The sequence below is a fragment of the Sesamum indicum genome, linkage group LG13 (assembly GCF_026168435.1).
Source record: "Sesamum indicum cultivar Baizhima isolate 11 linkage group LG13, ASM2616843v1, whole genome shotgun sequence".
NCBI lineage: Eukaryota > Viridiplantae > Streptophyta > Magnoliopsida > Lamiales > Pedaliaceae > Sesamum > Sesamum indicum.
In genome coordinates this window covers 17,185,262-17,213,205 of record NC_142669.1, presented here as the reverse complement: position 1 = coordinate 17,213,205, position 27,944 = coordinate 17,185,262, and the positions used below count along the sequence as shown (strand labels likewise).

Genomic DNA, 27,944 nt, shown 5'->3' with positions numbered 1-27,944 from the left:
ATTATTTCTAATTTCTAACTCTGTCTTAATTCTAATACTGATTGAAAAAATTATTATTATTATTATTTATATATATGTATAGAGTGCAGTTTGGGCTCTTCACATGTGCATTGTCGAAGAAATCAAATGATGTGATACATCAAAAAATTTATTTCAATCGAGTCTGGTCGAAGTTGAATTAATTATATGTACTAGAAAAAAAAATAACTATTGGCTAGAATTTTAATAATTATGGACTAAAAATTATGGTAAATAATTTTTATTGACCAGGTTAATAAAATTGATGCAAAAACATAGATTTTACACAAAAAAAAAAAAATATTTTCCATAACTAACAACCACGGTAAAAGTAATGTCAAATATTTTTTAGCCACTCTCATAGATGCTACGGCCAATAGCTATTTGCTATGGCTATTATATTTCTAACCATAACAACTAACCATGACTAAATGCTACATTATTTGTAGTGATATCATATGCAATATACATGCAGGTATAAGGTGTATAATTGATAAAAAAATGACAAATCATATAATAACTATATCATGCTTACTTTATAATTAATTTAGTCCGATCAAATTTAAATTAGAATTTATCAACAATCAAGACAAGCAAATTATCTTATTTTATATTTTCTTTTATTATTATTATTATATATATATATAAATATATATCGACCCCAATAAGGTAGCAATATGAACTCAATATATAAATATAACATTTTTGGGCCCTTTAAAGTTTCATTTTTAGATCCATAGCTGAAGCCTGAAGGTACGTGAATATGAAAAAAGAATTCACATAAAAAATTCTGTAATTTTATTTTATTTATAGGTATATTGGTTTGAAATATATTGAGTTGTCGATTTAATTGTTATTTGTATCTCAAAGGAAAAATAAATAAAATTTTTATGCCAACTTTTTAACAATAAAGTAGGAATAATTTCATTTTTTTTAAATATAATTTAACAATATGGTTCCAACAACATTTATTGAGCCTTACCAATCAATCATTCAAGTGAATCTAATGCATATGGAACCAAGAAAAAAAAAACAGAACAAGTTCCCACATCAATAATTGAACAAATGGATCAACATTAACCCACAAAATCATGGTTTACCCTAATAAGAAATAACTCAAGAAAATTAAAAAAAGAAAAACAAATAATCAACAATAAAAATAATATTATATCTGTTCATTACATCATTTACTACATTTTCGTATAAACAACAAAATAAATTAATTAATAGCTTCGCATTCAAGACAACATTATGAAAACAATAAAATAGTAACAAGTTATATTATAAAAATAAGGGATAATTATACCATTCTCCCTTGAAGTTTGGTATGAATATACGTAACATTGGGTACTCTAGACATTTATTTGTGTAATAAATATATACCCCGTTGATAAAAAATCATTGAATTTGCTGATATTAACAAAATAAAAAAAATAAATATTTATATTTACTTTATTACAGATCAAATAAATACTTTTATGACTAAACATATTCACCTTAATTTAATCAAAAAAAACTTATTTGAACCGTATTAAATCAATTAGAATCAAAATCATATAATTAGTCCTAAAAATAAACTATACATTCATATTTAGGTGAGTGGAAGTGACAATGTGAAAGTAAAATATAAAAATGAATAGTGAAACAAGATCTGAATGACAAAAAGGAAAAGCAAATCTAGAAACAGAAACTGGTGGGGATGGTGATGACTGGTTGAGTGGGGTTGTCCCCTATAACAGCATCCATTTCCATGTGCTACTTCAATAATTTTTTTTTTTTTCTTTTTAACTTGTAAGTAAACTATACTGTACACTGTCTGAACATCATCTTCTCTTCATCATATATATAAAAGAGAAAAAATACGGTATCTCTTCGTTTCAACGGCCATTTCCCATTACACCCTCCATTGTCTGTCTCCTCTTTGTGTGTGTTAAAATTAAAAAGACCCCCTCCTCACTGTTTTCTGACACAGACTCAATTCCTTCTCCTGCTCTAGCTCTGCAGATCACACGGTGACGGTGAGAAAGAACTCTCTCCCTCGCTTCATTTTCTTTCTTCGAATTTATGAATGGTTTTCGAGATTTTTTTTTTCTTGAAATATTATTTTAGTAGGTGTTGTTCTGTTTCCAATAACCATTGATTGGCTTTGTCCAGAGAGGATTTTTGGTGGTGGGAATCCGTGGAAGCTTGTGGGGTGCCATTGTTTAGCTTCAGAAACGCAAGTATATAATAGTTTCGAGTCGTCAGTGATCTCTGTGTGTGAAGTTGGGGAGAAGAAGTGGGGAGTGGAGAAATTTGTAATTCTGTGTGTTTTTTATGTGGGATTTGCTTAAAATGTGTGGGCAAGTCATAAAGTTTTGATCTTGATGCTGTTTGAATTGGACGTCGGTGGTCGTTTAGAGAGAGAAAAAGAAGAGAGTTGAGTGAGAAATGGAATCTGGGAATGGGTTTTACTCGGGAGGAGAATTCAGTTTGGACCCCAAATGGTTGGTGGATCCGAAGCTTCTTTTTGTCGGGCCGAAGATTGGAGAAGGAGCCCATGCCAAAGTGTACGAGGGAAAGTAAGTTGACTTTTTGTTCTTCTGCCTGAATCATGATCTCTCAACTGTAATGGTTTATGATTTCAAGAACTATGAATGCAGATGAATAGAATTATCAAGACTGCAAGAGGTTTAAGCCTCAAGTTCAAGTTTCTTTTGTGTTTCTGATATTTCAATTTTAGCTTTGTAATGTGATCCAGTTTCTTGCAAATATAAACCTTAATTTAGCAGATGTACATGATTCTTGTCTTGCTGATAAGAATTAGCATGTCGTTAGTTTTTAATAGAGGTCGATATGGAACATGTCTAAGTTTTTAATGCTAACGGGCACACTCGTAAGATCAAGTAACATCAGATAGTATAACGGTGTGCTAGGATCTTTCACTGAAGCATAGTTGTTGCATTATCTGTTGATTATGAACCGCTTGTTTGACCGTTTATGTATTGGCAATCTCTCAGATACAAAAACCAGAATGTTGCGATCAAAATTGTTCACAGAGGAGAGACACCAGAAGAGATTGCCAAGAGGGAGGCTCGATTTGGAAGAGAAGTTGCTATGCTGTCCAGAGTTCAACACAAGAATTTGGTTAAGGTTGTCCATTTACTACTGCATACATGAACTCTTATTGCAAGAAGTTGTTGGGAGTGTCTTAGTGACTCTTTGTTTCTCTACAGTTCATTGGAGCTTGCAAGGAACCTGTAATGGTGATAGTAACTGAGCTTCTGCTGGGTGGGACGCTGAGGAAGTACTTGCTTAATATAAGGCCAAGGTGCCTGGATATGCGGGTTGCTATCGGATTTGCTCTTGACATAGCTCGTGCAATGGAATGTTTGCACTCGCACGGCATCATACATCGTGACCTTAAACCTGGTAATAATTAATTTTTGTTATCTCTGGACTTTCTTATGTTAAGGAGAGCTATTCTTCTTTATATTGATTGCCGTGTTTTTATGTATTCTATTATCCATCTATAAGCACAAGACGAACCTACCTCTTGTTTTATGCCATCACCATTCTTGCGTGTGTAATGTCCTGTGGGAATTGTACACTCTCTTTAGCTGTGACAGCTCAATTATTGTGCCCTTGAATCAGGAACTGGTTAGCTAAGAATCTAGGATTAAATAGAAAAAGTTTCAATGTATGATTTATCTTTGTAAAGTTGAAGTTAATTATCAATAGGATAATACTATGTGCTTGTTCAATGTGGTATATGCACGAGTATACAGCATCAAGATCGGCAATAAAAATAATAATTCTTGTTGTATTTCTTTCTCATTCTCTGTAACTGAGCCAAGACATTCTTTTAGATATTTAGTTGGAAGTTTTAGTATTTGCCATGATGTTCTTTTTCCTACAGAAAACTTGCTGTTGACGGCTGACCATAAAACCGTAAAACTTGCGGATTTTGGTTTGGCAAGAGAAGAGTCATTGACAGAGATGATGACTGCAGAGACGGGAACCTACCGCTGGATGGCTCCAGAGGTAGTTCATCCAACGTTTTTCATTCAGATGATTTTCGTTTCTTCATGTGATCTTTTAGCTCAACAGAATGACCGGAAATATCTCCATGTTTTTGACTTAATTCCTCGTTGCAGCTCTATAGTACAGTCACACTTAGACATGGAGAAAAAAAGCATTATAACCACAAAGTGGATGCTTACAGCTTTGCCATTGTGCTCTGGGAGCTCATACATAATAAGCTACCATTTGAAGGCATGTCAAACCTGCAGGCAGCCTATGCTGCTGCTTTTAAAGTAACTCTCTTCCCTCTTCCTCTGAATTGCTCACTCGTGTTCATACATTTACACCATATCACATTTTGAAACCTCTTTCAGAATGTAAGGCCAAGTGCCGAAGATCTCCCACAGGATTTGGCCTTGATCGTTACGTCGTGTTGGAAGGAGGACCCTAACGCTCGGCCCAACTTCAGTCAGATAATACAGATGCTCCTGCACTATCTATCCATGATTTCACCACCTGAACCCGTCATACCACACCGGATTTTCACTTCTGAGAATGCCGTCTTTCCACCGGAGTCTCCAGGCACCAGCTCGCTTATGGCCAAACGGGACGACACCTGCGACACACCTAAAACGCCAATGGAAAACAAGCCAAAAGGGCTCTTCTTCTGCTTTAACCAATGCTACTAATCTCCACTGAACGTCGAAATTCTCCAACAACTGTAGAGGTCGGTCGCATTTGAATTTCGACATCTGCTGCAGGAGATAAACAGACGTTCATCGTTTAACTTGCGTTGGATCTGACTCGAATTTAAGAGGTCTAGATGATGGAGTTTGGGTTGCTGTGATGTATTAGTAGTTGTAAAATAAGGTCCATCCAAAGGCCTTCACTCCATTCATATGTTAGAATTCAGATACTAATAAACAATGACACTCCGTCTCTGCTGCTGTTCCTGTCAATGCAACTGTGAAATAGTTCTTCAGAATGTGATGAATGTTTACTTGGATATTCACATCTTGAAAAGAATTTCCTTTACAGGCAGAGATTCCATCCTTCTTCAACAAATTACAACGCTCGACTTGAGTATCATACCACTATGCACTCGATTCACGTTATAAATATGCAAATTCAATCGCCCTCCAGTTTTCAAATTCCAAAAGATTATGATTATAACAGAATTATGGAGTTAAATTCTCATAATACGTTGTAAGTATGTAAATTTATTACCAGGAATATCAAGAAGTTGCAGTTGAAGCAGGATCTATATTGTTTCTTTTTATATGAAATTCACTAATTTAATAATGAATTTGTGTTTGTATAATAAAAAAAGTAACGGAATTTGCAACAAAATTTAAGCATTTCTTGTTTTATGTGTCTCACATAAAATTCTATATTTTAAAAGAAATACTTTTACTTAAAAAAATTATAAATGCTACTGATTTATGAAAATAAACGTAAGGGTAAATAATTTTGTCATCCAAATTATATTCGTTTGTACACTTTTTTATTTATTTATTTATTTTTTATGTTATTTACAATCTCAACTTTGCAAAATTTACTATTTGTCATGTATAACTGTTTTTGTATCGATTTTTCTACTAGAAAAAAACATCACATGCTCTATATATGTGATATTTTATCCATATATTGTCCTTAAATATCACATGCATTATAAATGATGTTATTTCTGCAAAAAACTCTTAAAAAGTGTAAATTCTGCAAATTAAGATGGTAAATTGAGATTAAAAAAAAAAGTATGAAAAATGGACATAATTCAAATGATAAAATATAATTTATTCTGAATGGAATTATATACAAAATATTCAATTTTTTAGTTTATTTGAATTTTGCATATAATCAACTGGGTGAAAGTAATAAATATTAAATAATATATTTATTTATTAATGTGACATAGAGAAAATAACAGGACATAGAAGCCCTGCAGTAAATCCAACTCTTCTAGATTTCTGTTTAAATGAATTCTCAATACTATCCTCACATAATACTCAAATTCCGCCTCCACTCACCATTAACAAAACTCAACATGAAAGTCGTTCCAGGGGTAAAGCAGGTAAATCGTCTTCGGCTTCCATTTATAGCTTGGAGGGCAAGTCATTACGTTCCCCACTCAGTTTACCGTTGCCTACGCTGCTCTGCGAGGCTCGGAGTCAGCTTCAGTCAACGTCGGACCCACTGTCGTGTGCATAAGATACCCGTCCGAGCCTTAGGTTCGAAGATTCCGAGGCTCTTGATGGGTTTTCCCGCTCATTTACACACTCTTATTACTTAGCCGAGTGGATAAAAAGGGTAGTATCAGACACTCTCTTCGCAGCTTCCAACTCTTTGTGTAATAGTTTTATGGTGATCCCCGTTCTTCTTGTTCATGGCTAGGTATATAAAATACACGAACCCATTTTATCTGAATTTTTGTTCTTGCCTCAATTAATTTTGAATGGAGAGGTAAAAAATTCAATCTTGGAATACGAAGGGATTATCCGTTCGAATTATAATCTGTTCCGGGTCTGATTCCGAATGATTTCAATGGGTCAAGAATATGTATATATATATATATAGACATATGGAAGCAAGATCCTAGTTTCTGTATGGAATTACTCGTTTCTGGTTTCTGGGTTTTAAGCTGTGGTTTCAATGAGCTACAGTGGCATCCCAGAAGATCATTAAAGCTCTGTTGATTGGTTCGATCAGAGTTTTCGTTTTGCTGAGTGACATCCACTGATTTTTCTGTTTTCAGTTTTGGATTTTTAATCGACATTCCCCACCTATCTTTTTCTTTAAAAAGAACATGTTTTTCTTTTTCTATCTTCCTTATTTGGTGGTGTGGGCTTGTTTACTGAAAGGAAGTGAATGGTGTATAGGAAATAAATAATTTGGCAGTTTTTGGGTTTAAATGTAATGAAGTCGTCAACCAGATTGAGTTTTTAAGAATTTGGGAGCAGTCATCTGTCATTATTTTGAATTAGAACAGAGAAGGTGCATTTTGTTTATGTTGTCAGCTGTCGTGTTTAAATGCGTCTTTCAAGATCAGGTGTTCTCCCTTTCAGCAGAAAAATTCTGTTTTTCCTTTTGTTTTACCTCTGTGAGTGTCAAACATAGAAGGGCTATGCCCCTAAATTCTGTGTCAAAGTTGAGTTTCCTCAGCGCTTCCATGGAAATGCTGTTCTTGATTTGGTTGACATGTGTTTCTTTGTATTGTCTGACTTACATTTTCAAGTAATGCAGGGCTTGGCTTATTGATAGTAGAGGACTTGCAAAAAAGGTGAAAAATGCTGGTCTGCCAGCTGCATATCAAATCAAAGATTGTGGAGCGAATCGGCAATGCCCCAATTGCCAGCATCTAATTGATAACAGTGATGTAAGCTCAAATTTTCTCATTTATCTCAATGGTTCTTTCAGATACTTAAGAAGTATCATGTAGCTTTTGAGCCAGTTGCTCATCGATTTCTCTGTGCAAACTATTTAAATTTTTATCCGCTCTGTTATTCTTAGATTACTACATTTGTTGATTCATTCAAATTTGGTGCTATTGTTTCTATTTTATTATCTTAATCAACAACAGAAGCGAGGATTTGCATAAACTATGGAGTTTAACTCTTTTGGCTACGTTTCCTACTGTGAAATTAATGTCTACATCCTGCAATGCAGGTTTCTCATGAATGGCCTGGCCTGCCTGCCGGGGTAAAATTTGATCCATCTGATGTTGAGCTGTTAGATCATTTGGCAGCAAAACGTGGGGTGGGAAATTTAAAGCCCCACATATTTATTGATGAATTTATTCCAACGCTGGAAGGTATTGAGGGGATTTGTTACACTCACCCTGAAAATCTTCCTGGTGAGTTGGCACCTAACTCCAAAATTAGTGTGTTTTATATATATTTTTGTTTCCTTTGTGTGTGGTCTACTTAATTCAGCAACATCACAAAGATTAACTCAAGGTTCATATATGCATATAATGTTGATAGAAAAAGAGAAATAATTATTATGCTGCATCTCCGAACTTGGAATATTGAAATTTTGCACGACACTTTCTGACTAAGAAGTATGATTCAGTAACATTACATGGTTGTTAAGTCGTTCAGTAATGTGCTTTTCATTTGCTTTTTGTCCTTCTGTTCTGTTTTGTGCCGAAGGGAAGGGCTCTATGAAAGATGGTTCTGAAGAAGGTGAAACTGTCGTACAATGTAATAGAGATAAGTTTGATGGTCTGCTTTGTTGATTTTATGAGGCTAAAAAGTTTGTCCTTTCAATCTTCATTAGTCTCAGTTCCCTGCTGATAGAACTAGGATATTTACTTGGTCCATATTGTTCTTGTCCCTTGGGGATTCAAACTTCAAAATTTTGTTATTTTGCTTCTGAGATATGACCAACTTGATGAAATCTTTCTCGGCATTCTAGTTTACAATACAATGCATATGGTTGTTTGTATTGTTTCAGGAGTTAAAAAAGATGGAAGCAGCGTCCACTTCTTTTATAAAATAGTTAATGCATATGCTAGTGGTCAGAGGAAGCGCCGGAGAATCCAAGATCAAGAAAGCCTGATTAACGCACACGTTCGTTGGCACAAGACAGGGAAAACCAAACCAGTGATGGAAAACGGAGTTCATATAGGTTTCAAGAAAATCATGGTTCTGTATGCAACTTCAAAGACGGGATCCATGCGGACCAAGCCTGATAAATGCAACTGGGTTATGCATCAGTTCCATCTCGGAACAGACGAAGATGAACAAGAAGGAGAATACGTGGTTTCAAAAATCTTTTATCAGCTGCCGAAAGAGACTGATGACAAAAATGGAACTTCTTTGGTAATTGAAGAACCTGATATAGGCACAGCTCAAGTAATTCCTAGGACTCCTAAGACAAACACTCCTGATCCTCCTCGGGCAGAGAAAACTCCGCCTTCTGATTGTGGCTCGGATAATTATTTCATACAGGCACTTGTCAAGGTTGGTAGCAGCATTTACTCTCAAGTGAAGCATCTTTACGTGTTCATATATCCATACTTGTATTATGTTATAGAGCCTCTAAATACAATTGTTATGTAGTATAAGAGGTGTGATAATTCATCTTGCGACTTCTGTAGCAGATAATGTCGTGCAACACTAATTATGCTTATTCTGCCTCACTTGTTGTATTGTGGAGTAGGAAGAGGACTATCTCAAGGAACTGTCTCCTCGTTCTTGTGGCTCTTGGTTGGGGGATGAAATGCAGTACACGACGTGCTTGGCTGGAAACTCTGAAGCCTTTTATTTAAGCAGAGCTGACTCCCTGTTATGCAACGAGATACTCGATCCTTACGCTGCGTCGGGAAATCTAAGATCAAAAAATGGCTCATCAACTCATCTTGGTGATGTACAACAAAGAGATGGCAATTCTTCCTGTGGAATTGGTGATCTTGACAACTTAGACCTGGATACTCCACCAGATTTCCAGCTTACTGTAAGCCTTTATCTTGCTCTCCTTCTCTATCTTTGCTTAATTTCATGAGTTTGAGGTCTGGTTTTTGTTCCATGCAACAGGATTTGCAGTTTGCCTCTCAAGACAGCGTGTTTGATTGGTTGGACCGATTTTAGACAGACAAAAAGGTTCACAGCCTTTGATTCAACATGGGAATCTCATGATTTTGCAGAAAAGGAGTTGTGGAGGACATTTTCTTACCATATCACAATTGTATTCTCCAAGAATTGAATTTTATTAATATTGTCTGAGAAAAGTGAATTTTATTTGATATGTAAGTTCACGTGGTTGATATATTAACTTCAATTGGGAGATCATATTTGTGTGGTTGAAGCACGCTTTTAAACTAGTTTCCTCGTAATCTCAACTTTAGGAGTGTATTTTATTAAAGCCTAAAATGCATTTTATCTCCATTGTTTTGTTAAAATAGTTAAAAGTCTTTCTATATTTTTGAAATAGACTAAAACTACATTTGTATATTTTAAAAATCAACAAAAAATATCTTTTTGGTTAATAATTAATGGAATGTGTATTACACTTGCTCCTTGTACGCTTATGGATGATTTTTTACTATTTTTATCTTATTTTTGGGTATTTATATATTTCCAATGTACATTTTTTACTTGTTGTTAGTGATTTTTTTTTTACATTTCTACTTAAAAAATAAATATTTTTAGATATATTTACTATAAAATATGAAAAAAAAAATTATACAAATTTTTGAAGTTTTATTATTTAAATTGAAATATTAAATTAAATTATATTTGAATTAAAATAATTTTATAATTATATATTTTAAATTAATTAAAGTATAATAATAATTATAATTATTTAAAATTATTCTTAATTAACTAAAATATATATTAATTATTTAAAAGTATTCTTTATTAATTAAAATATATTTAATTAATCTAATTAAAATTAATTAAAAAAATTAGAAGACCATCCACGGCGGGCGACGACGGTTTCTTTATCTAATTTGGGGGTGACGGCATTTGCAGGCCATGGTCGACAATGTCGCCCTATTTCTAGGCGATATCGCGGTCGCTCAAATCTCACCCCGTCTATAGGGCAGGGTTGGCGCAAGGGGAGGGGGCGGGGGTTGGGGTTGGGGTTGGGATATTTTTTTCTAATTTTCTATATTATAATAATATTGTTTTATAATTTAAAATTATTTATATATAATATAAATTAAATAATTTGTTGAATTCAAACCTTTCATTGTTTTAAAATCTAATTATTGAGATTAATTAATTAAACTTGACGATTATTATTAAATAAAAAAATTCAATAATCATTAAATAATATATATTAAATAAAGGTATAACGATCATTTTATAAAAAAAGCTAGTGCCGATAATTGAATTTAACAGAAAGGAACGATTGAGTTATATTTGACAGAACAAAAAGGAGGTTTTTTCGCTGCACTTATTCGTGTGGCTGCTTGAGGGTGATTCGAAGCATACTTCGGTTCGATTGGCCAAATCGAGCTTGGACTACGACGTTTTATGGGCTGCTCGCAGATGGAGAGGCAAACACTATGTTTCTACGGCTTACTGCGCTCTTTTGGCCTCGTGTGTGTACCATATCTGGCGTGAGCGCAACATTAGGCGATTTGATGGAATACATAGAGATATACGCACTGTGGGTGCGCTGATGGTTCGAGATGTGCAGCAGATGATTCTTAATATAGAATTACCTACTGCTATTAGCACTTGTGTGCTTTACCGCTTATGACGGATTCCTTGGTCTGTCGAGAAAACCGCTTAAATTAAGTAAGTTGTATTGTACTATTGTATTTTTTTTACTTAATGAAAATTACCTTTACCAAAAAAGAAAAAAACAAAAAGGAGGTCTTTTTTACTATTTTTAAAATAAGGAAAAGTTTTTTAGTTGACTTATTAAGATAGGATTTTATGCCTTTTAGCCTTTATTAAGGATGGACGCTTTTACCCAATTTCCGTTCATTGTAATTAACACTATTGAAAGCTGACGTATGATAGAAACGTTCGTCGTGGATTCAACTAAGAGGTGCACTCAGTATAAGTAAACGAGATGGGCCCCACCCACAACTCCCCCCCCCCCCCCCGGGGGTATGAAGTGGAGCGACATGATTGACGGGGTGCAGCGACCACCACATCAAGAACAAGTAACGCCAACACCAGATGGGACAAGAACCAATTATTGAACCATTGACTACTTTGAATATTGAAGTGGAAGCAAACGTCAAAGGAAATGGCCTAGCATACAACATATGTATGGGCAAGATTAAGAATTAAGTGGCAAAGCAATCGAATAACAAGAACATATGACTCTATGCAACAGGAAAAAAATACTAACACTAGCGGCATCTCATCAGTCCTATTAAGTAAAAATCAAGGAGGTTCAAGAAAACAAGCTATCTACACAAGTAAATTAGTCTGTGAAGAAGAGTAAAATATCAAAAAAGAGAACAAAACAAAAATTCGGGACTGCTAAACCTCGGATTGAGTCGTGAACCGATGAAATGCAGAACATGTTGAAACAAGAGGAGGCAGCCAGCCATCAAGATGAGTCCATGATGTGAAAATGGAGTGAGCTTCTTTTCTTGGATTGAGAATGCATCTAAGTTTGTCTGAGTATAACTATCTGCCGGATGCGTCTTCCCAGGTCGTCCTTGAAGATTCGCTTCATTCCTTATACATTACTGCCCATACCGCTTCTAGGAAATGTGCCTCTTTGCATTCAACGTGCTCAGCTGCGTTCTCTTACACAATTTCCAGGTAAAAGGTACTTGTATTTGTCCGCGTTCTCCAACAGATACCAGGGAAGATGAACGGCTGAAAAGGAATGTGGAATAGGACCCATTCTCCCGATGATATCCCTGAAGGTGTACTCCTCGGGGAGCATGTCATACAAATCAGCCCCTTTGCAGATTATATCCTGAATCCTTTTGGGCTTCAGGAAATGAGAGAACCTCACTCGATCTGTATGGCTGTAGGCCTTCATCTTGAATATAAAATCACTGATACGTCGGAAGCAGAAGCTGCAGTGCCAGCCCGAGTCCGACAGTAGGTAGTCAGATTGACGGTAATGGGCATATTTAGTCGTCCCCCTCTTATACCTGTGGACTGAAGCTCTCCAACTCAGGTCACGGTGCTCGAACTCAAATGAGTACAAGTAGTTCCGGAGCTGAAGGTGGAGAACAGGAGGAATATCGTCACACCATCTAAGGAGATCGATCGTGTGCCTGCTAGGAATCTCATCAACATCAGACATAATCAGCAAATCATCGTCCTCTATGCCCGCAACTTGGAGAAGCTGGTCAAGTGCAAGCCTCTGGTATGCCTCCTCAATAAATGGGTTTTCACCTCTCCGGAATCTTCCACCGATTTTTCCATATGTCAACCGAGGCTCAACAAATTTGAACTTGTCCCGGTTTATATCAAAGTTGAGAGGTTTAGGTAAAGCAGTGAACGTGGAATTCGATTCAAGCAGAACAAACTGCGTGATGTAAGGATACAGTTCTTTCCATCTGATCGTGAGCATGTCAACTTCATTGCTAAATAAGACTGCATCATATACACGTCTTGGGAACTCACGAACGCCCCAACCATGGAGCTTGCAAAGAGCTGGCATTGAGACATTTTCATTATAGTAATGGGTTATGGGGATAAAAGGCTTTGGAGGAGATTGCCACAGCGGCCGAAGGAAGTAGGTTATCTTCTGCCCATGAGAATATATGAAAAAGACACCCGATGGGATAACCAGGAACAAAAAGAAAATTGATCTGAGATCTAGTCCCTGGAGAAAGCACCGGACGCTCGACATGCTTAAGAGTGTTGGGGAAGCTTGCTGCAGATAAAACAAGTAGTTCCTCAGATAATCTCATTATAATATTGGAAAACAGATAATTCTTCTATGCCCATTGTGAAAAGCTTAAAAATACCAACTTTATTTATTTCTCAAGCTATATAAGACAATCAGAACTCATTCTTTTCTCCAGAGTCCCAAGAAGCAGTTCAGTTCCAGGAAGAACTTTCATGACCAAAAATTCGATAAACTTTTCAGCCTGACATTGACAAAGCACCTATCATGTAAACAATGATACAACATCACCAACAAAGAGATCCTGTGACATCAATCAGGAAAGATTAACAAAGCACCTTCACACGCACACACAAACAAAAGAATTGCACCAGGATCCCCCCAACACCAACAAAAGAAGAACTCTGAAAAAGAGACGAAAAGCCACCAACAATGAATTAAACCAACAGGTGTGGATGATGGACGACTTATTTCCCAAAACTGCAAACCTTCATTCGTAGCACCAATGCAGAAATTAAAGAATACATAAAAAGCTCAGAATTTGCAAAGAGAACAACAAACCTACATCAAATTACACAGCATTCCTCCTGAAAACTTCTGGAACAACCAAAAGTCCCAGTTTTCCAATCATTGAAAGAAAAACAAAAATAGAACAAGAATTTTGAAAAGCAGAGAAAGTAGCATACCTGACCACAAACATCGGCACATTTATCATCACACTTCTTCCATGTATAATAACCACCGGATATCATCCGGGCTTAAATTTCTTTCTCCGACGAAGTAGCTAATCCCCTTTGAAATCTCTTTGTACCCTCATACAAATCTTCCTATGAAATATTCACAAAAAAATTCCACTTTTTCTCCAAATCCCCCCTCCCTCCCCCTCCTTGTTTACGTACGTATCAGAATCCTGATCGTGACGAAGCGGAGGGAAGCAAGAGAAAGAAAGAAAGAAAAAACAACAGAAACTAATCAACAAAAACTCCTCAAAACAAAGGAACGGAACTGTTCTCTCCTTCCTAAAAACAGGGGTTCCTTTAATTTCCTATCTTTGAATCTATCTTTACAAATTATGGAGTTTTCCTTCTCTTGGACGTCGTCCCGTTGCTCCTCTTCCTCTTCCTTTTCCTCCTATTCTTCTTCTCTTTCTCTCTCATGAAAGTTTCAATTTTCCGAGAGAGAAAAGAGAGAGGGAATGAATGGAAAAAGCTACGCACTCAAAATCTTTCAAATTCCTATCCCTAATTTAAAATTATATATCATAATAACAATAATAGGATGAAAATTGTGCGGAGGACCACTCTCTTTTCAAATATTCACATCAATATTTTATTTATTTCAACTTCAACACCATCTCATAACATTCATTTTCTTTTTTCCATTTTTTACTAATCTTAGTTACATACCAACATCAAACCCATATTTATAGAACTACCTTAATTAATAATAAATATTTTATTCAGAATCACCATTTTTAGTTAACTCAAGTTTGAGTATTTCAAATTAATACAAAAATTGCTCATAACAAATAACGACTCTTCAAATATTAATGTATTTTTATTAACGTGTAACATTTTGTATATAAAAGAATGTGATTATTATTTCACACTTTTACCAATTCTTTTCCTAAACTTAGATGGGCCGCCTAATTAATTTTCAAAGCCCAATAAACGATAAGAAGGCCCAATGGTCACTACAAAACGAATCTGGATAGGCCCATTAGATTTAACAGAATTTGTAGCGGCCCAATTCCTATTATTTTTTAAAAGGAAAAAAATAACCTACATTTTGTCAACCATTATATTTATAAATAAGATAGATAAAACAATCGTATCACAACCTTTGTCACGTGCCTATCTTTAGTAACCATACCAACACAGATTCATAAGTATGATACAAAAAACACCAACTACTATGGCGTTGTTCTACGAAATAATTGGATAATAGAATAAATCTAGATTAAATGTAGGGTAAATTACATTTTATCATTCCAACTATACTCGTTTTTATATTTTGGCATTAAATTTTTTTTTTGTGTTAACTTATCATATCAACTCTGCGAAATTTACATTTTACCATATATGATCATTTTTTCTTCTTACGAAGGAAAAATCACATGTTATGTGAAAAATATCACATTACATAACTTTTAAATATTAATTATAGTCCGTTTATGTAACACCGACTATATTGGTTGTATAAGAAATAGGGATAATTACACCTCTTCTTTTAAAGTTTGGTGACGTAAATCATCCTATGGTCTCGAAATTACATCTTGTACTCTGGACGCTTGATTATATCTAATAAACAGACCCATCTGTTAGCTAAAACTCATCGAATTTGCTCACTATATTAAAAATGTCGAATGAAGATCTATATTCCCCCCTCATTGACTTATTATTAACTAATTACAAGTCAAACAATTTATTTTGACCAAACTGCTCTTATCCATATCCGTATACTAGTGCATATGATAAGATATATTTTCACCCTTATAAGGGTAGTTTGGTTGGAAAAGATGTTTTTGATCTACAATAAGTCAATCATGAATACACATGGATTTTCATTCAACTTCTTTACTAATATCATCAATTTTAGTGTATTTTTACTATCGCATTGATCTAGTTATTAGATAGAAGCAAATATCATGATTACTAAATATAATTTCTCAAATCATAAGGTTACTAGTTATAATTTCTCAAATCATAAGATTACTAGATATAATTATGCCAAATTCAAAGTAGGACGGGGTATGATTATCCCTAAAAATAATCACGTGTTTAACTCACTATATAACAATAATGTAGATGTGTAATGACATTATTATATATTTGACTCTAGCTCATAAATATATATATATATATATATATATATGGGGAAGCAGATGGAGTAATTGAACCTAAACAATAATTAAACCCAAATTTCTCATAAGCTCGAGTATCCATCATATCAAGTAAATATCCAAATTTTTTTATTGAACTGTTTATTTCTAGCCCAATAAAAAGAAGTAGGCAAAATATGAATTACTTGAGTATACATTAAAAATCAAATAAATGATTGCCTATTACAAATTAAATAAATGATTTCGTCCTAAATTAAAAACCATTTCTTTACTTTAAGTTCAAGAATTCCATATTCAACATCTTGTTAACTTCTTTCTCTCAGAATTGTTTTTGGAATGAAATCCATTTCATAAGATTTAATGGACCATTTATAATTTTCCATATATATCTGATATGTTCACAACAATCACGTCTCTCCATCTCATCCGATGTGCAATCCATACATATAAACAGCGAATCGGACCATATTGTTTATTACCACGTATGACCGAACAGTAATTTTGTGTAAATAGCGGAGCAACTGTCTGCGGCTGCAGGGAAATCAGGCGGGCAAGAATCAAGAACATGGCGACTGAGGTGATCGAGCACAGAGCGTATGCTCGGATCGGGTTTCTGGGGAACCCGAGCGATGTGTACTTCGGGCGTACCATAGCGTTTAGCCTCGGAAACTTCTGGGCTTCGGTCAAATTGGAGCCTTCTGAGCAATTGTTGATTGTTCCCCACCCAACTCACGATCTAGTTCATTTCGACTCTCTCACTCATCTGGTCTCTTTCTCTTTCTCCTTTTGTTGGAAAGTTCTTGTGCTTGTCGTTTCTTGATTTTGATTTGGGGATTTAATTGAGTCTGATTGTGGTTTGGGTAATCGGGTTTCTTGAGATTGTTTCGTTGGATTGAAACTTGTTGCCTTTTGGTTTGTTAGGGGTGACAGAATGAACGACATTAAGGGTTAATGTTGGATCTTTTGAAATTCTACTGCATTTGGTTGTGCCTTTTGTTGATAAATTCTTGAAATTATTTGTTCTTGTGAAGTGCTGTTGCTTTTGACGTAGATCTGATCGATCATTAATGGCAAATGAACTTTAGTTGGGAATTAGATTAATTTGAAAGGGTTTTTATTGATTTGTTCTGAAACCTGAATTTTGATTTTGGATGATTGAGTTCTCCAAATTGTTTGTCTTGATCCAAAGTTTGAAATGTATTGATGGTGAATGTGGTTTGTGGAGTTCTGGTGAAAAGGAGATGATATTGAAGGGTTGATGTTAATTTGTCATATGTTTTCTTGTGTAGGTTAATCGGTTGCAAACTGATGGTTATTATGGAGGTGTACGTCTGCTCATGGCGATTTGTAGAATTTTCCATAGGCATTGCAAGGATAATGGCATCAGTTTACATGAGCGGAATTTCACACTGTCTTATGATACAAACATACCTCGCCAGGTAGTGCTTGTGTCTTACAGTATTTATAGGCTTGGTGCCTGAGCATCATGGAATAAGTACATGATTCTGTGAATTTCTGATTCTTAGCCTTAGGTATAGCCATACCTTGCCCACTAATTGAATGTAGCTCATTCTTCAGAGCCCAATTCATAATTATAGCTTTCTGTCTCAATACAACAGCTAAATACATATCTAAAAGAGGATCACACATTTCCAGCTTTATGCATAAGAGAATGATGTATTATATACAAGTTATTTCAACCAGTTGTAGCATAAGGATTCTGAGATGGGATTCCTAGCTTGGGACAGTGAATATGTTTCATTTGAGGTTTGGATCCTTAGAGCTTGACATTCTTTTCTTATTGTTGTAACTTGCACAGTATTTTGCATAATTTAGATGAAGCAGCAATTTTCTGGAATTGCTTAACCTAAGTTCAAGAACTCCAATACGATATATTCTTGTATTCTGTAAACCAAAGAACAACTTTGGCGATATTTTGTTTATTTTGTATTCTCTTTCTATTAATATTTCTCTTGTATGGAAGAGATTTTTCTTGATGCCTGTCACTGAAATGTGCATGATTCATCCATTCCTCCATTCATAATTCGCTTGGGCACACCATTCCTTTTTTCAGTAAAAATCAGCTAACTATATATATGTATCTTCGTTTTGGTTGTGATCTGAACCAGACTGGACTTTCTGGTTCAAGTGCTATTGTATGCGCTGCTCTTAGCTGCCTTCTTGATTTCTACCAAGTCAGGAACCTGATAAAAGTTGAGGTCCGGCCAAACCTTATTCTCAATGCAGAGAAGGAACTCGGTATTGTTGCTGGCCTCCAGGATAGAGTAGCTCAGGTCTATGGTGGCCTTGTCTATATGGTATGCAGTGAAACTGGTAGTGGTATTATTATTTACTAGAAGTGAAATTATCTTTATCCATTGCGCAATGATTTGTTTTTTGCTGTCTGTAAGGATTTTGACAAGAAACGAATGGAAGAATTGGGCCATGGTGAATATACAGTTATGGATCTGAATCTTCTTCCTCCACTCTATCTTATCTATGCTGAGAACCCTAGTGACTCTGGAAAGGTAATAATCTTATCATCAAAGTGCCACTCTATTCTCAGTTTCTAATCCAATGTAGTAGAAGGCAGATGCAAATGTTTTCTAAAGTTATCCTTAGCCATTGTTGAAAAGAACAAATAATGTACTTTAGATTTTACACTCAATTTATTCACCACTAAAATTAAATTATAGCTATACATTTCGAGAGGCCAGCTCTGAAGCATGTATTGATGGAAGATTATTGTAATACAGGTTCATAGCACAGTTCGTCAAAGGTGGTTAAATGGTGATCAGTTCATTATATCAACAATGGAAGAGGTTGCAAATATTGCATTAGAAGGACGAACGGCATTGATTGAAAAGGACTATGCCAAACTTGCAACCCTCATGAACCGTAACTTTGATTTGCGAAGGTGAGAATATGCACAAAATGTTGACTCAGAGGTTATCGGAGTTTATTTATTCGGAACTTTATATTACTAATCATCTCTTTTTAGTTGCTGTATTATTTCAGTACTTCTATGAACTTGTACATAAGTGATGAATTCAAGTGCATGTTCTATTCAGGCAAATGTTTGGAGATGAGGCTCTTGGGGCTCTAAACATAGAGATGGTCGAAGTTGCTAGACGGGTCGGTGCTGCATCAAAGTTTACAGGCAGTGGAGGCGCTGTTGTTGTATTCTGTCCTGAAGGGCCTTCTCAAGCAAAGCTTTTGGAGGATGCATGCAAAACAGCTGGTTTTGCCTTCCAGCCTGTTCAAGTTGTGCCATCTTTTCTAAATGAAATTGATCTTGGAACTATTTCAAAGAGATGAGAAGTAGAGGAATCCATTCGCCGTATTGCTTTCTAAAACTTCAGGAGTTAATTCTTTCATTTCTTTTGCTTTATGATGCACAATAAGAGTAATTCCAACATGTACACAATAGACTTACGCTCAATACAATAGGATGAGGGTTTTTCTATCTTCACATGATGGGCCTCAAAGCTTTATCTTTGTTTCCCCCTTGTTTCAACTTGTTTTTGTCTAGGAAATTGGGAAGAACTTCCTAGCAGTGCAGAAAGCAGCCTTCAAGCAGTCACTATGTGATTCTCTTAAATCTTAGTGCTCATCGTCTTCATGTCAGATACGGTCACAAGGAACTTGAGGCGGTGGCTTATGAATTGGATATGGTCAAAAGAACAGGTTGCACCCATCTTTCTAGTTCAGAAAATTGAGCAACGAATCCAAACATTGAACCAAAGATTGTTTCTCCAGCGAAGACGACAGAGTTCACTCTAACACATATGCTAAAAAAACTAGCAGTCCTTTACATAGTTGCTAAAATTAACAGTAGACAACCAAGACCCAACAGGAAAGTTGTCAGGTTTCTACCATGCAAGAAACAAATATTTAAGTCTGTTATGAGATACACACAGAATGGAAGAGATGTGAAATGGCACAGTCATTATAAATTTCTCAAAGAACATAGTCCACCTTGTTCCAGCAGCTGACAAAACCTCAAAAATTATAACATATCATGTCTCTTGAGCATAAACAAATACAACACCATACACCGGTAAACAAAAACGGGCAGGTTCAACAGCCTTTTCCAGAAAATTCAAATAAAAATCCATGAGCACAAGGTAACATAGTCATCAATAAACTCTGCGACTATTAATTTCATCTTACAATATCTCACATACATACAGGAGCTCCTAGGCACTCTTACAAGCTCTCCAAGGAATGCTGAGAAGATTCAGACAGATTACATAAACTTCATTCCTAAACCTCCATTGACAAGCATTCTCAAGATATCAAAAACACCACAAGACCAGGCTCAGAATACGGTCGTTCCACAACATACTGAAATTGTGAACGCAAAAGATCAAGAATAAATCAGACACCATATCTCAAGCACCAAAATACGAAATGTTCTTCCTCTAGCTCAAGATCAATCATCAAAGTGCCTGCTATGGGAACACTAGTTTCTATATCTGAAAAATTAACTCTACAATATAACTAATTGAACAACAGATGTCGTTGCACTACAGTTGAATACACATAACATACAAATTAAACAACTGGGGCCATTATACAGTTTGTCCTAATTACTGGTTTTTCAATCAGAACACTTACCACATATTCTTGACAGAAGCCTATTGTTCACCTAATGCCGCCATGAGCTCATGTGGTGATGGTTCCCAAATCGGTAGGTCAATGAGCTGTTGCTTCAATCTTTCTTCATGTGCACTGCACAATGCTTCAGCTACATCGCACAAATTTGAGGCATCCCGAATTATAGCCTCCTGCGCTTCAACCTACAAATTCAAGCTCATGGCGTAAAGAATCAACCAACTCCCTTTTCTTTCTCTGCTTCCGAATCTTAATATAAGAATGACTCTACAGGATGAGAAGAGCATTTATACTATATAATTAAAGGTAAGACACTACTAGCTAGTACATTTGGAGCTCCTGAAAGAGTTTTTTGCATTACCTGAGAGAGGAGATCATCAACGATTCTCTGGCATGTCGCATCTGACGCTGAATGCTGTTCTGAGCTCGAAGCGGCACCAAACGACGTCGTGGGACACAGCTCCTGTCGCTCCAGCAATCGCGCCTGTGCAGTCTCCTCCATTTCCTTCAAGGTGTTCGACAAAAGCTCCCACCGGCTGATCTCTTCTAAATACTTTTCCCGCAGCTTTAGGAGAGCCCTCATTTTCCGTTCACGACGGTGCTTCTTCTCAAGCTCCGGATCCAGCGGCGGCTGGCCGGCCGACGGAGCCCCGCCAGGGTCGATGCGCGGGCGTTTCTTGCGCTTGTGCACGAATCCATCGTCATTTACTAATTCCCACTCGTCGGGATCTTCATAGCCGGCCGGACAGGCCATGGCTACATAAAGTATAAATTTTTGCAAAACCCCGAAATTGAATGGAGGATGTTACCGAAAATTTCGAAAGATTGGGAATTATTTGAGCGGCAAAGCCCGAAAGTCAATTTAAAAGTAGTACGTCATTTTTGGGTTTTGAATATTAACATTTCGCCCCCCACTTGTAAAAAATATTAATTCGTCCCCCCTCAAAATGGAAAAATTATTCTATAACCCATTAATTATACAACATCATTATTTCATTTTCTAGCAAGACTCTAATAAAAGCTTCTTGTCCTGAAGGTGTAAACGAGTCGAGCTCGACTTTAAGTACTAGAGCTCGAGCTCGACGAGCTCTTACAGTTCGAGCTTGAGCTATTATTATTATTATTATATTAAAATATGGGAATCACCAAATTTTATATAATTTATAAGTAATAAAATAGATTGTATACTGCATATTATGTTATAAATATATCAAAATATAGTATGATATTTTAATTTATTGTTGTAAATATAAACTACTAATTAGTTTAGTAACATAATTAGTAAAATATACCCAAAAAAAAATCATACTGAATAATTTAAAATTGTAGAAAAATATCCATTATCTGGAATAATGCGATTGAAATAAATAAAAATATTTTATTGTTGAGATTAATATATATTCACAATCTGCAATAAATTTATATATTTATAAATGTTAGTATTATATTGATATAACTCTCATCTTACATTATTGAACAACATGGATTAATCGGGCCATCAAAATTTAGATCAAACCGTATAAATATGATTAAATTTGCAAAAAAATTACGTTTGGTAAAGTTTTATACTTATTAGATATACAGATGTTGAGGTATCGTACTTGAAACATAAGAGTAATCATTCATAACGATGTATCATTGAATCAGATCAGGTGATTTTAAATCATACCGTCGGATATAATCTAATGTACACGGTCTTATATATATATATTTCAATTTGGTATGATTCGGGTGTTTGAATTTTAAGATATCGTAATTATTGATTAAATATTTTGATCTCATTATATATAAATAAAATGATAATTAAAATTGTTCAACTATCATTATTGTTATTATTATCATTATTTTTAAATTAATTCATAGGAATCACTAAATCTCGACATAAAGTTATAAATAATAAAATAGATTGCATAATGCAAGTATGTATCTTGATATAAATATAAAAACCCTAAAATAGATAAAAAAAAAAAAATCATAAGTGAATTACTTGTCAATTTAAGAAAAGTATAACACAATACAAATATATATCAAATATAATATAAAATTTATGTGTCATATTAAATAATTACTTTATAAAAAATATTATAATTTATTGAATTGTTGATTAATTTTTTTTTATAATGATTAAATGTATAAATAAAAATACCATAATTTATTATTATTCAAAATAAAATATATGATATTGTTCAATAACTATAATACATTATCAATTTTGAGTATAAAATTGATAAAGTATTAAATATGAAATTAAATATATAAAAATTTTAATATATATATAAAATAAAAAAAACTCGCGAACCGAGTTTTTCGAGCTCAAAATCGAGCTCGTCCACTAATTTGTCCACTCCCATTTCATATTTCAACTCCCAACTAATGTTATCGTCCAAGAAGACTCATCTACTTCAGAATAAATTTCAATCGAGTACCACATCAATTGCAAAATTGCATTTTTCACCCCAATTTGGTTCATTTTAAATCTATATAGCAAAGTACACAACAAAACTGCAGTTAAGGAAAGGTGAGGCTAACCCAAGAAGGGAAGGAGGAGTACCAGCAGATGATATACAGACATCAGACCAACTATCAAAATTAGAAGGAATTTGTGAACACCAAGATGTTGCAATAACAATAATCTCCCTAACTAGCTGTCGAATTAGGCTGATAGAATCCCAAGCCAGCGTAGTAGCGCCTCTCTGCAATGGCCAAACGATCATGAAACATCGCCCACTCGTTTCTACATCTCTCCCGTACCTAAGCAACAAACCGAGGACTCAACTTCAGAACTCTTCATATATAGTTGAGTTTGAGTTCACGTAACTTCTCATATGATAAGCGAACAAAAAACAAATGCGTTGCTTATAGTTTTATGGAAATGGGATCTCAGAGTGATTCTGGTACGCACTTATATTTTGAGATAATTATACTACCACCCCTGAAGTCATATTACTAAAAACTCATTAGTTTTTATAAAATTATGTTGCAGCTGCTGCAGTCATGTTACATAACTGCAAGCATGCAGCGTCGTTTTTCAACTTAGGTCGTGCTAATGTAATTATCCCTATAGTTTTATGTTCATATTCTCTTGATTGGAAAAGGGATTGAGGGCCGGAGTTAATTGTCACGTACCCCTTCCCAGGGTGCCCTGCCATCCTCCGCTTCACCCTGTAGAGACAAAGTGTGAATTAGAAACGAAGAAGAAACTGATCTACTACAGACAAGATGTCACATATACCTGGTTCCCAAGTGAAGGAACAGTTTGGTGCACTATCCATTGAGAATCGACGACTCCTATTTTCTCATGAGCAGGCTGCTTTAGAGAAAGATGCAGTGAGGTCAAAAGAAGTGACTGTGGACGAGCAACGGAATGACTTTCATGGAATAGAAGTGATAACTAACTAACCTCCACACACATCCTAAGAGCAAAATCGAGCCCCCATCCATGGACCAAGTCATTCTGTAGCAGTACTAGTAATATTTCAGAAACACCATCACCATGCATACTGGTGTTTCGGACTAAAAAATATTTATTTAGCCGTTTCTTGGACATTCTTGTAGTTTTTTTTTTCTTTCCTGTGCTAACAACTAGAAAATTAGAGAAACATCTTCGTACCTGAATCAAATGCCAGACGCAGCGCCATGCATCACGAGAAAATACCGGGGCCATGATCTCCACGAATCTGTTCATCCAAAATTTGATTGGGGTAAAATTGTTCTTTCTTAGGGAAAACACAAGCACAATGATGTAATCAACTGATCTACATACGCTGCACAGGGCGGCAAACGAGGATCTGTGCACCAGCCTGGTCTTTCCTCTGTGCTCCTGTACATAGTTATTGATATTCCGATGTCAACAGTAATATTTAGATTAAGTGAACATCAGTGATCATCTATAAAGCAAAAGGGCGGATCGAAATAAGGGACGGCTGGATTTACATTCCCTTAGGTTTAGACTCACAACTGAAAAAACAATTTTGAAGAATTACAATGCAATCCCATGTAATTATGCTTTATATTACATATCCTCCCGGCCATCCAATCTTCGGGGAGAATCTACAATACAAAACATGATTGCAGGGATTTTAGTGTAATCTCCAAAACTGAGAAGTTTCTTTGTGATATAACCAAGCTTCAGGGGTTTCCATGTAAATATCCCTTGAGATTAAAGGGTTCTTCTGTTCATACTTGTGAACTTCTATGTCCTCTCGCCTTCTCGTCATTTCCCATGTCATTCCACCATCTGGGGATAAACCAGGCTGTGAAATGTGTAATTCATGCTTGTTCACCAGTTTTATATATCTGTCACCAAGGAAGACAATTTCAGTAAGAGTATCACCTGAACAGCTTTCATAAGCAAGATAATAAGCTGTTTCTACTCACTCCTCCGGATCAAAATTCTGGACCCCCAAGTCTTCATCCCAGATAAATATATAATCATAGGGCACCACGATGTCTGGGTGCAAAAAGCGCTTGGCATACCACCTATCAAGAACAGCAATATATATATTATGTTTTCCATCACAAATACAGCCTGAATGGAATTAAAACACATAGATAATTGCTCGTTATAGTTACCATTTCGCTTGCTTCCGCGCGCTTACATGGATAGCCCGTTTTGACCACTCAAATTCATTCCATTCACTTGCCCGACCATCATAGTGAAACAACATAATTGTAAAGTTCCCTGTCAACTGTACGACTTTGTCAAGCAATGAAAACAAAACATACTAATGAGTAGCACAAATAAGTACTCACTTGGAAGAGAGGAAACAGACAAGTTTCATAATTACCTTCCTCACGGCAGCATCAATGTTGTCTTTCTGTTCATAACCCACAGTAAAGGTGAAAAGATATCTTGGTTTATTAATTACATCCTGCAATGTTCGATCAATTAATGAAACTGACCAGAAATGATAAACAGTTCAATTGGAAAGACTGTTATATAGGAAAATCACATGAACTCTGCAACCCTTCAAATTGAATAGCCGTCTAAAGAAGAATGCATGTGGATGAATTTCCTTCTCAGCCATATCAATCCGAATCGAGTTCATGTTCGAAGGCCTCATAAATCCATGTCTTTGCCATTTATATTAGGCAGATACTACGAATTTGGTAGAAAAGCAGAGTGCTTAATCTTTTCTTGGCCTATTGTTGAGGAGCAATGGCAGTTAAAATGAGAAAATCATATGACAATTTGGAAAGCATACACACCTTACTAGGAAACCCCCACAATCTGCGGATGTACAGATCAGACTCAGCCACAATAATACCCGGCGGCAGTCTCTCTGCACCTCGAGGATTAGTTGGGACCCAAATCTGCATATAATCACTTAGAAGTAAGAAATAGTGAAAATTAGGCAGATGATATTCTTCACTCATACGCTACCCATTATAATATATTGAGCTCCTCATTATAGCATACAACAAATAGCAGTCTTCCCCGTGTTCATATCCATGGAACTTAAATCTCATCTAGAATCCTATCAATATCTTTCAGCAACTGAAGGGGTAGTGGTACAGGAAAGGAGTCCACAGATCCATGTTCTAGCTATAAGAGTCGGCACCAAAATCTAGGTATGCCAATACCAATAATTATGGTTTAGGTGGGATTTGAATACTACAGGCAGATAAACAAAAATCCTTAAACAAACAAACAAATAACAGCTAACCTTAGCATTATTAAACTTGTATGAGGTGCCTTTGTGACCTTTAATAGAAGACCATAGGTCTAATAAAGCTTGGTTTGGGAGGCTTGAGTATTTATCCTCAATATAAGTAAGATCAATGGAGGAAAATATACTTGATGGTAAATTAACCTGGGAAAAACCAGATTATGCAACAAAACAATCTTGGTAAGTCGAATTCTAAAGAATCAAACATTGTAGTGACAAACAAAGCACTAAACCATCCAAAAAGAAATCATAACAGGGTAAGAGCGAAGACCGCCTGCCTTTGTCAATGAAATCATAGGAAACGACACCCCCAAATAGAAGCCAAATATAATCCCCACGAAAGTTGTTATAAGTAGCCTCATCCCTTCATTTGTTCTTCTTTTATGCAAGCTGCAGCCAACACAAGGAACTAAACCATCAGTTATGTACCATTGCAAATAGGTAACTAAACTCAATCAATCTGTCGAAAAATGAACCATTTTAGAGCTACAGAATTACTTTATAACTGTGGGCCTCCGGACAGGCAAACCCATATTAATCCCAAACTTTGCTGCAAATGAGCACGCAGTTGTCACTCTGGATTTCAGCATCCCTCAACTTCAGATTGATTAAAGAATCAAATGCACATTATCAGTAATTTGATCAACCTGAAACCCAAAACATAATCCAAAGACTTTCTTAACACAATGAACTAGACTTTCCATTGTCATTCAAATGTAAGTATCAGAATAGGCCAAGTTCGAAATCAAAATCCCATGAAAAAAGATCAGTAAGGAAAGTAATACATGCATGTGTATTAATAGTTCAAACTTGTAGAATATAAATCACCGCCATGTTCAACCAGGTCACATTTTACTCCCAAACTCTACTTACCAAAACACACACACACACACATATATATATATAAATGTGGGGCAATGGCTTTTACCTTTTCAAGAATTCTGAATCACTTTACGACACGAGGAGAGGGAGGTAAAAAAGAAGTGGGGTTTTAGAAAACTCGTGATATGGTCATGAGGGAAGACAAGCAAACCGACGGAAAAACAACTCTCAACAACAAAGAGACGATGATGACTGTGTTACTGAGTTGATTTCCGTCCGAGAAGGCGGATTCAAAAAACAACTTGGAAAACCACTGTGATCATCAGCTGATTGATTGTGTTTACGATCATTTTCTTCACAAACGAGATTTATGTGCGTACGTGAAAAATGTAGACGGGAATCAGTGGACTCCTCCTCCCAGAAAATCAAATCTTGGATAGAGTCCTCGTACCAGAGATTGCTTGTGCGTGCGGGTTTATCTTAATTTTTGTTGTTATAAATAATAATTTATAAATATATAAAAATAATAAATTTTTGTAAATATATACGAGGAAATTTATTAAAAAAAAAAAGGAAACTATTAAATAATAAATGCAATGGAGGAAGTAACTGAGCTTTGTGCATCTATGTACCATTATGTCTCAATTAAGTTCTCCCTTCTGCTGTTATGTTTGAATTTCCAAGTTATATATTTA

General features: G+C 35.5%; 6 protein-coding genes across 13 annotated transcripts; 3 read left to right on the top strand and 3 right to left on the bottom strand.

The window, feature by feature from the left end:
- Positions 1-1,752: 1,752 nt before the first annotated feature.
- LOC105176315 (serine/threonine-protein kinase STY13) lies at positions 1,753-5,026 on the top strand. The gene is made up of 7 exons (XM_011099081.3): positions 1,753-2,036; positions 2,173-2,579; positions 3,018-3,150; positions 3,234-3,429; positions 3,917-4,041; positions 4,155-4,313; positions 4,395-5,026. Exons 2-7 carry the CDS (start codon positions 2,449-2,451, stop codon positions 4,707-4,709), a joined length of 1,059 nt encoding a protein of 352 aa, XP_011097383.1. The 5' UTR covers positions 1,753-2,036; positions 2,173-2,448; the 3' UTR covers positions 4,710-5,026.
- Positions 5,027-6,211: 1,185 nt separating this feature from the next.
- Positions 6,212-9,770, top strand: LOC105176313 (SUPPRESSOR OF GAMMA RESPONSE 1). 2 transcript variants are annotated; one of them, XM_011099080.3, is made up of 6 exons: positions 6,212-6,411; positions 7,261-7,393; positions 7,684-7,870; positions 8,473-8,981; positions 9,181-9,474; positions 9,555-9,770. In XM_011099080.3, exons 1-6 carry the CDS (start codon positions 6,404-6,406, stop codon positions 9,606-9,608), a joined length of 1,185 nt encoding a protein of 394 aa, XP_011097382.1. In that variant the 5' UTR covers positions 6,212-6,403; the 3' UTR covers positions 9,609-9,770. The 2 variants fall into 2 exon arrangements, with proteins under 2 accessions (XP_011097382.1, XP_088733107.1); XM_088876981.1 differs by having other exon boundaries at positions 6,212-6,480.
- Positions 9,771-11,718: 1,948 nt separating this feature from the next.
- Positions 11,719-14,585, bottom strand: LOC105176312 (uncharacterized). 3 transcript variants are annotated; one of them, XM_020698671.2, is made up of 3 exons: positions 13,986-14,585; positions 13,425-13,561; positions 11,719-13,326 (listed from the first exon to the last, which is right to left on the bottom strand). In XM_020698671.2, the coding sequence occupies exon 3, from the start codon at positions 13,300-13,302 to the stop codon at positions 12,226-12,228; it is 1,077 nt and encodes a 358-aa protein (XP_020554330.1). In that variant the 5' UTR covers positions 13,303-13,326; positions 13,425-13,561; positions 13,986-14,585; the 3' UTR covers positions 11,719-12,225. The 3 variants fall into 3 exon arrangements, with proteins under 3 accessions (XP_020554330.1, XP_020554331.1, XP_011097380.1); XM_020698672.2 differs by having other exon boundaries at positions 13,425-13,543; XM_011099078.3 differs by lacking the exon at positions 13,425-13,561 and having other exon boundaries at positions 13,986-14,582.
- Positions 14,586-16,446: 1,861 nt separating this feature from the next.
- On the top strand, positions 16,447-19,613 carry LOC105176311 (glucuronokinase 1). Its single transcript, XM_011099077.3, has 6 exons — positions 16,447-16,907; positions 17,431-17,580; positions 18,271-18,459; positions 18,553-18,669; positions 18,898-19,058; positions 19,213-19,613. Exons 1-6 carry the CDS (start codon positions 16,707-16,709, stop codon positions 19,457-19,459), a joined length of 1,065 nt encoding a protein of 354 aa, XP_011097379.1. The 5' UTR covers positions 16,447-16,706; the 3' UTR covers positions 19,460-19,613.
- Positions 19,614-20,063: 450 nt separating this feature from the next.
- LOC105176310 (uncharacterized) lies at positions 20,064-21,608 on the bottom strand. 2 transcript variants are annotated; one of them, XM_011099076.3, is made up of 3 exons: positions 21,120-21,608; positions 20,762-20,943; positions 20,064-20,488 (listed from the first exon to the last, which is right to left on the bottom strand). In XM_011099076.3, the coding sequence occupies exons 1-2, from the start codon at positions 21,510-21,512 to the stop codon at positions 20,782-20,784; spliced, it is 555 nt and encodes a 184-aa protein (XP_011097378.1). In that variant the 5' UTR covers positions 21,513-21,608; the 3' UTR covers positions 20,064-20,488; positions 20,762-20,781. The 2 variants fall into 2 exon arrangements, with proteins under 2 accessions (XP_011097378.1, XP_011097377.1); XM_011099075.3 differs by having other exon boundaries at positions 20,064-20,943.
- Positions 21,609-23,162: 1,554 nt separating this feature from the next.
- Positions 23,163-27,717, bottom strand: LOC105176309 (uncharacterized). Of its 4 annotated transcripts, none has more exons than XM_011099067.3 (15): positions 27,356-27,717; positions 26,926-27,074; positions 26,706-26,817; positions 26,425-26,571; positions 25,967-26,071; positions 25,546-25,629; positions 25,331-25,446; positions 25,136-25,237; positions 24,941-25,054; positions 24,522-24,578; positions 24,369-24,435; positions 24,159-24,212; positions 23,991-24,065; positions 23,885-23,920; positions 23,163-23,509 (listed from the first exon to the last, which is right to left on the bottom strand). In XM_011099067.3, the coding sequence occupies exons 2-15, from the start codon at positions 27,015-27,017 to the stop codon at positions 23,396-23,398; spliced, it is 1,275 nt and encodes a 424-aa protein (XP_011097369.1). In that variant the 5' UTR covers positions 27,018-27,074; positions 27,356-27,717; the 3' UTR covers positions 23,163-23,395. The 4 variants fall into 4 exon arrangements, with proteins under 4 accessions (XP_011097369.1, XP_088733413.1, XP_088733412.1 ...); XM_088877287.1 differs by having other exon boundaries at positions 26,926-27,024; XM_088877286.1 differs by lacking the exon at positions 27,356-27,717 and adding an exon at positions 27,213-27,291.
- Between the last annotated feature and the right edge of the window lie 227 nt (positions 27,718-27,944).

Excerpts from the sequence above, each read along its gene's own strand:
- LOC105176315 (XM_011099081.3), top strand. The coding sequence starts at position 2,449 with ATGGAATCTGGGAATGGGTTTTACTCGGGAGGAGAATTCAGTTTGGAC. Across the intron at positions 2,580-3,017 it reads GCCAAAGTGTACGAGGGAAA|ATACAAAAACCAGAATGTTG; the intron begins GTAAGTTGACTT and ends GCAATCTCTCAG. Across the intron at positions 3,430-3,916 it reads ACATCGTGACCTTAAACCTG|AAAACTTGCTGTTGACGGCT; the intron begins GTAATAATTAAT and ends TTTTTCCTACAG.
- LOC105176313 (XM_011099080.3), top strand. Across the intron at positions 7,394-7,683 it reads ATCTAATTGATAACAGTGAT|GTTTCTCATGAATGGCCTGG; the intron begins GTAAGCTCAAAT and ends CCTGCAATGCAG. Across the intron at positions 8,982-9,180 it reads TCATACAGGCACTTGTCAAG|GAAGAGGACTATCTCAAGGA; the intron begins GTTGGTAGCAGC and ends ATTGTGGAGTAG.
- LOC105176312 (XM_011099078.3), bottom strand. The coding sequence starts at position 14,051 with ATGATATCCGGTGGTTATTATACATGGAAGAAGTGTGATGATAAATGT. Across the intron at positions 13,327-13,985 it reads GTGCCGATGTTTGTGGTCAG|CAAGCTTCCCCAACACTCTT; the intron begins GTATGCTACTTT and ends TTTTATCTGCAG.
- LOC105176311 (XM_011099077.3), top strand. The coding sequence starts at position 16,707 with ATGGCGACTGAGGTGATCGAGCACAGAGCGTATGCTCGGATCGGGTTT. Across the intron at positions 17,581-18,270 it reads ATACAAACATACCTCGCCAG|ACTGGACTTTCTGGTTCAAG; the intron begins GTAGTGCTTGTG and ends GATCTGAACCAG. Across the intron at positions 18,460-18,552 it reads ATGGTGGCCTTGTCTATATG|GATTTTGACAAGAAACGAAT; the intron begins GTATGCAGTGAA and ends GCTGTCTGTAAG.
- LOC105176310 (XM_011099075.3), bottom strand. The coding sequence starts at position 21,512 with ATGGCCTGTCCGGCCGGCTATGAAGATCCCGACGAGTGGGAATTAGTA. Across the intron at positions 20,944-21,119 it reads TTGATGATCTCCTCTCTCAG|GTTGAAGCGCAGGAGGCTAT; the intron begins GTAATGCAAAAA and ends TTGAATTTGTAG.
- LOC105176309 (XM_011099067.3), bottom strand. The coding sequence starts at position 27,017 with ATGCTGAAATCCAGAGTGACAACTGCGTGCTCATTTGCAGCAAAGTTT. Across the intron at positions 26,572-26,705 it reads CTATGATTTCATTGACAAAG|GTTAATTTACCATCAAGTAT; the intron begins GCAGGCGGTCTT and ends GGTTTTTCCCAG. Across the intron at positions 23,921-23,990 it reads TTCCTTCACTTGGGAACCAG|GGTGAAGCGGAGGATGGCAG; the intron begins GTATATGTGACA and ends TTGTCTCTACAG.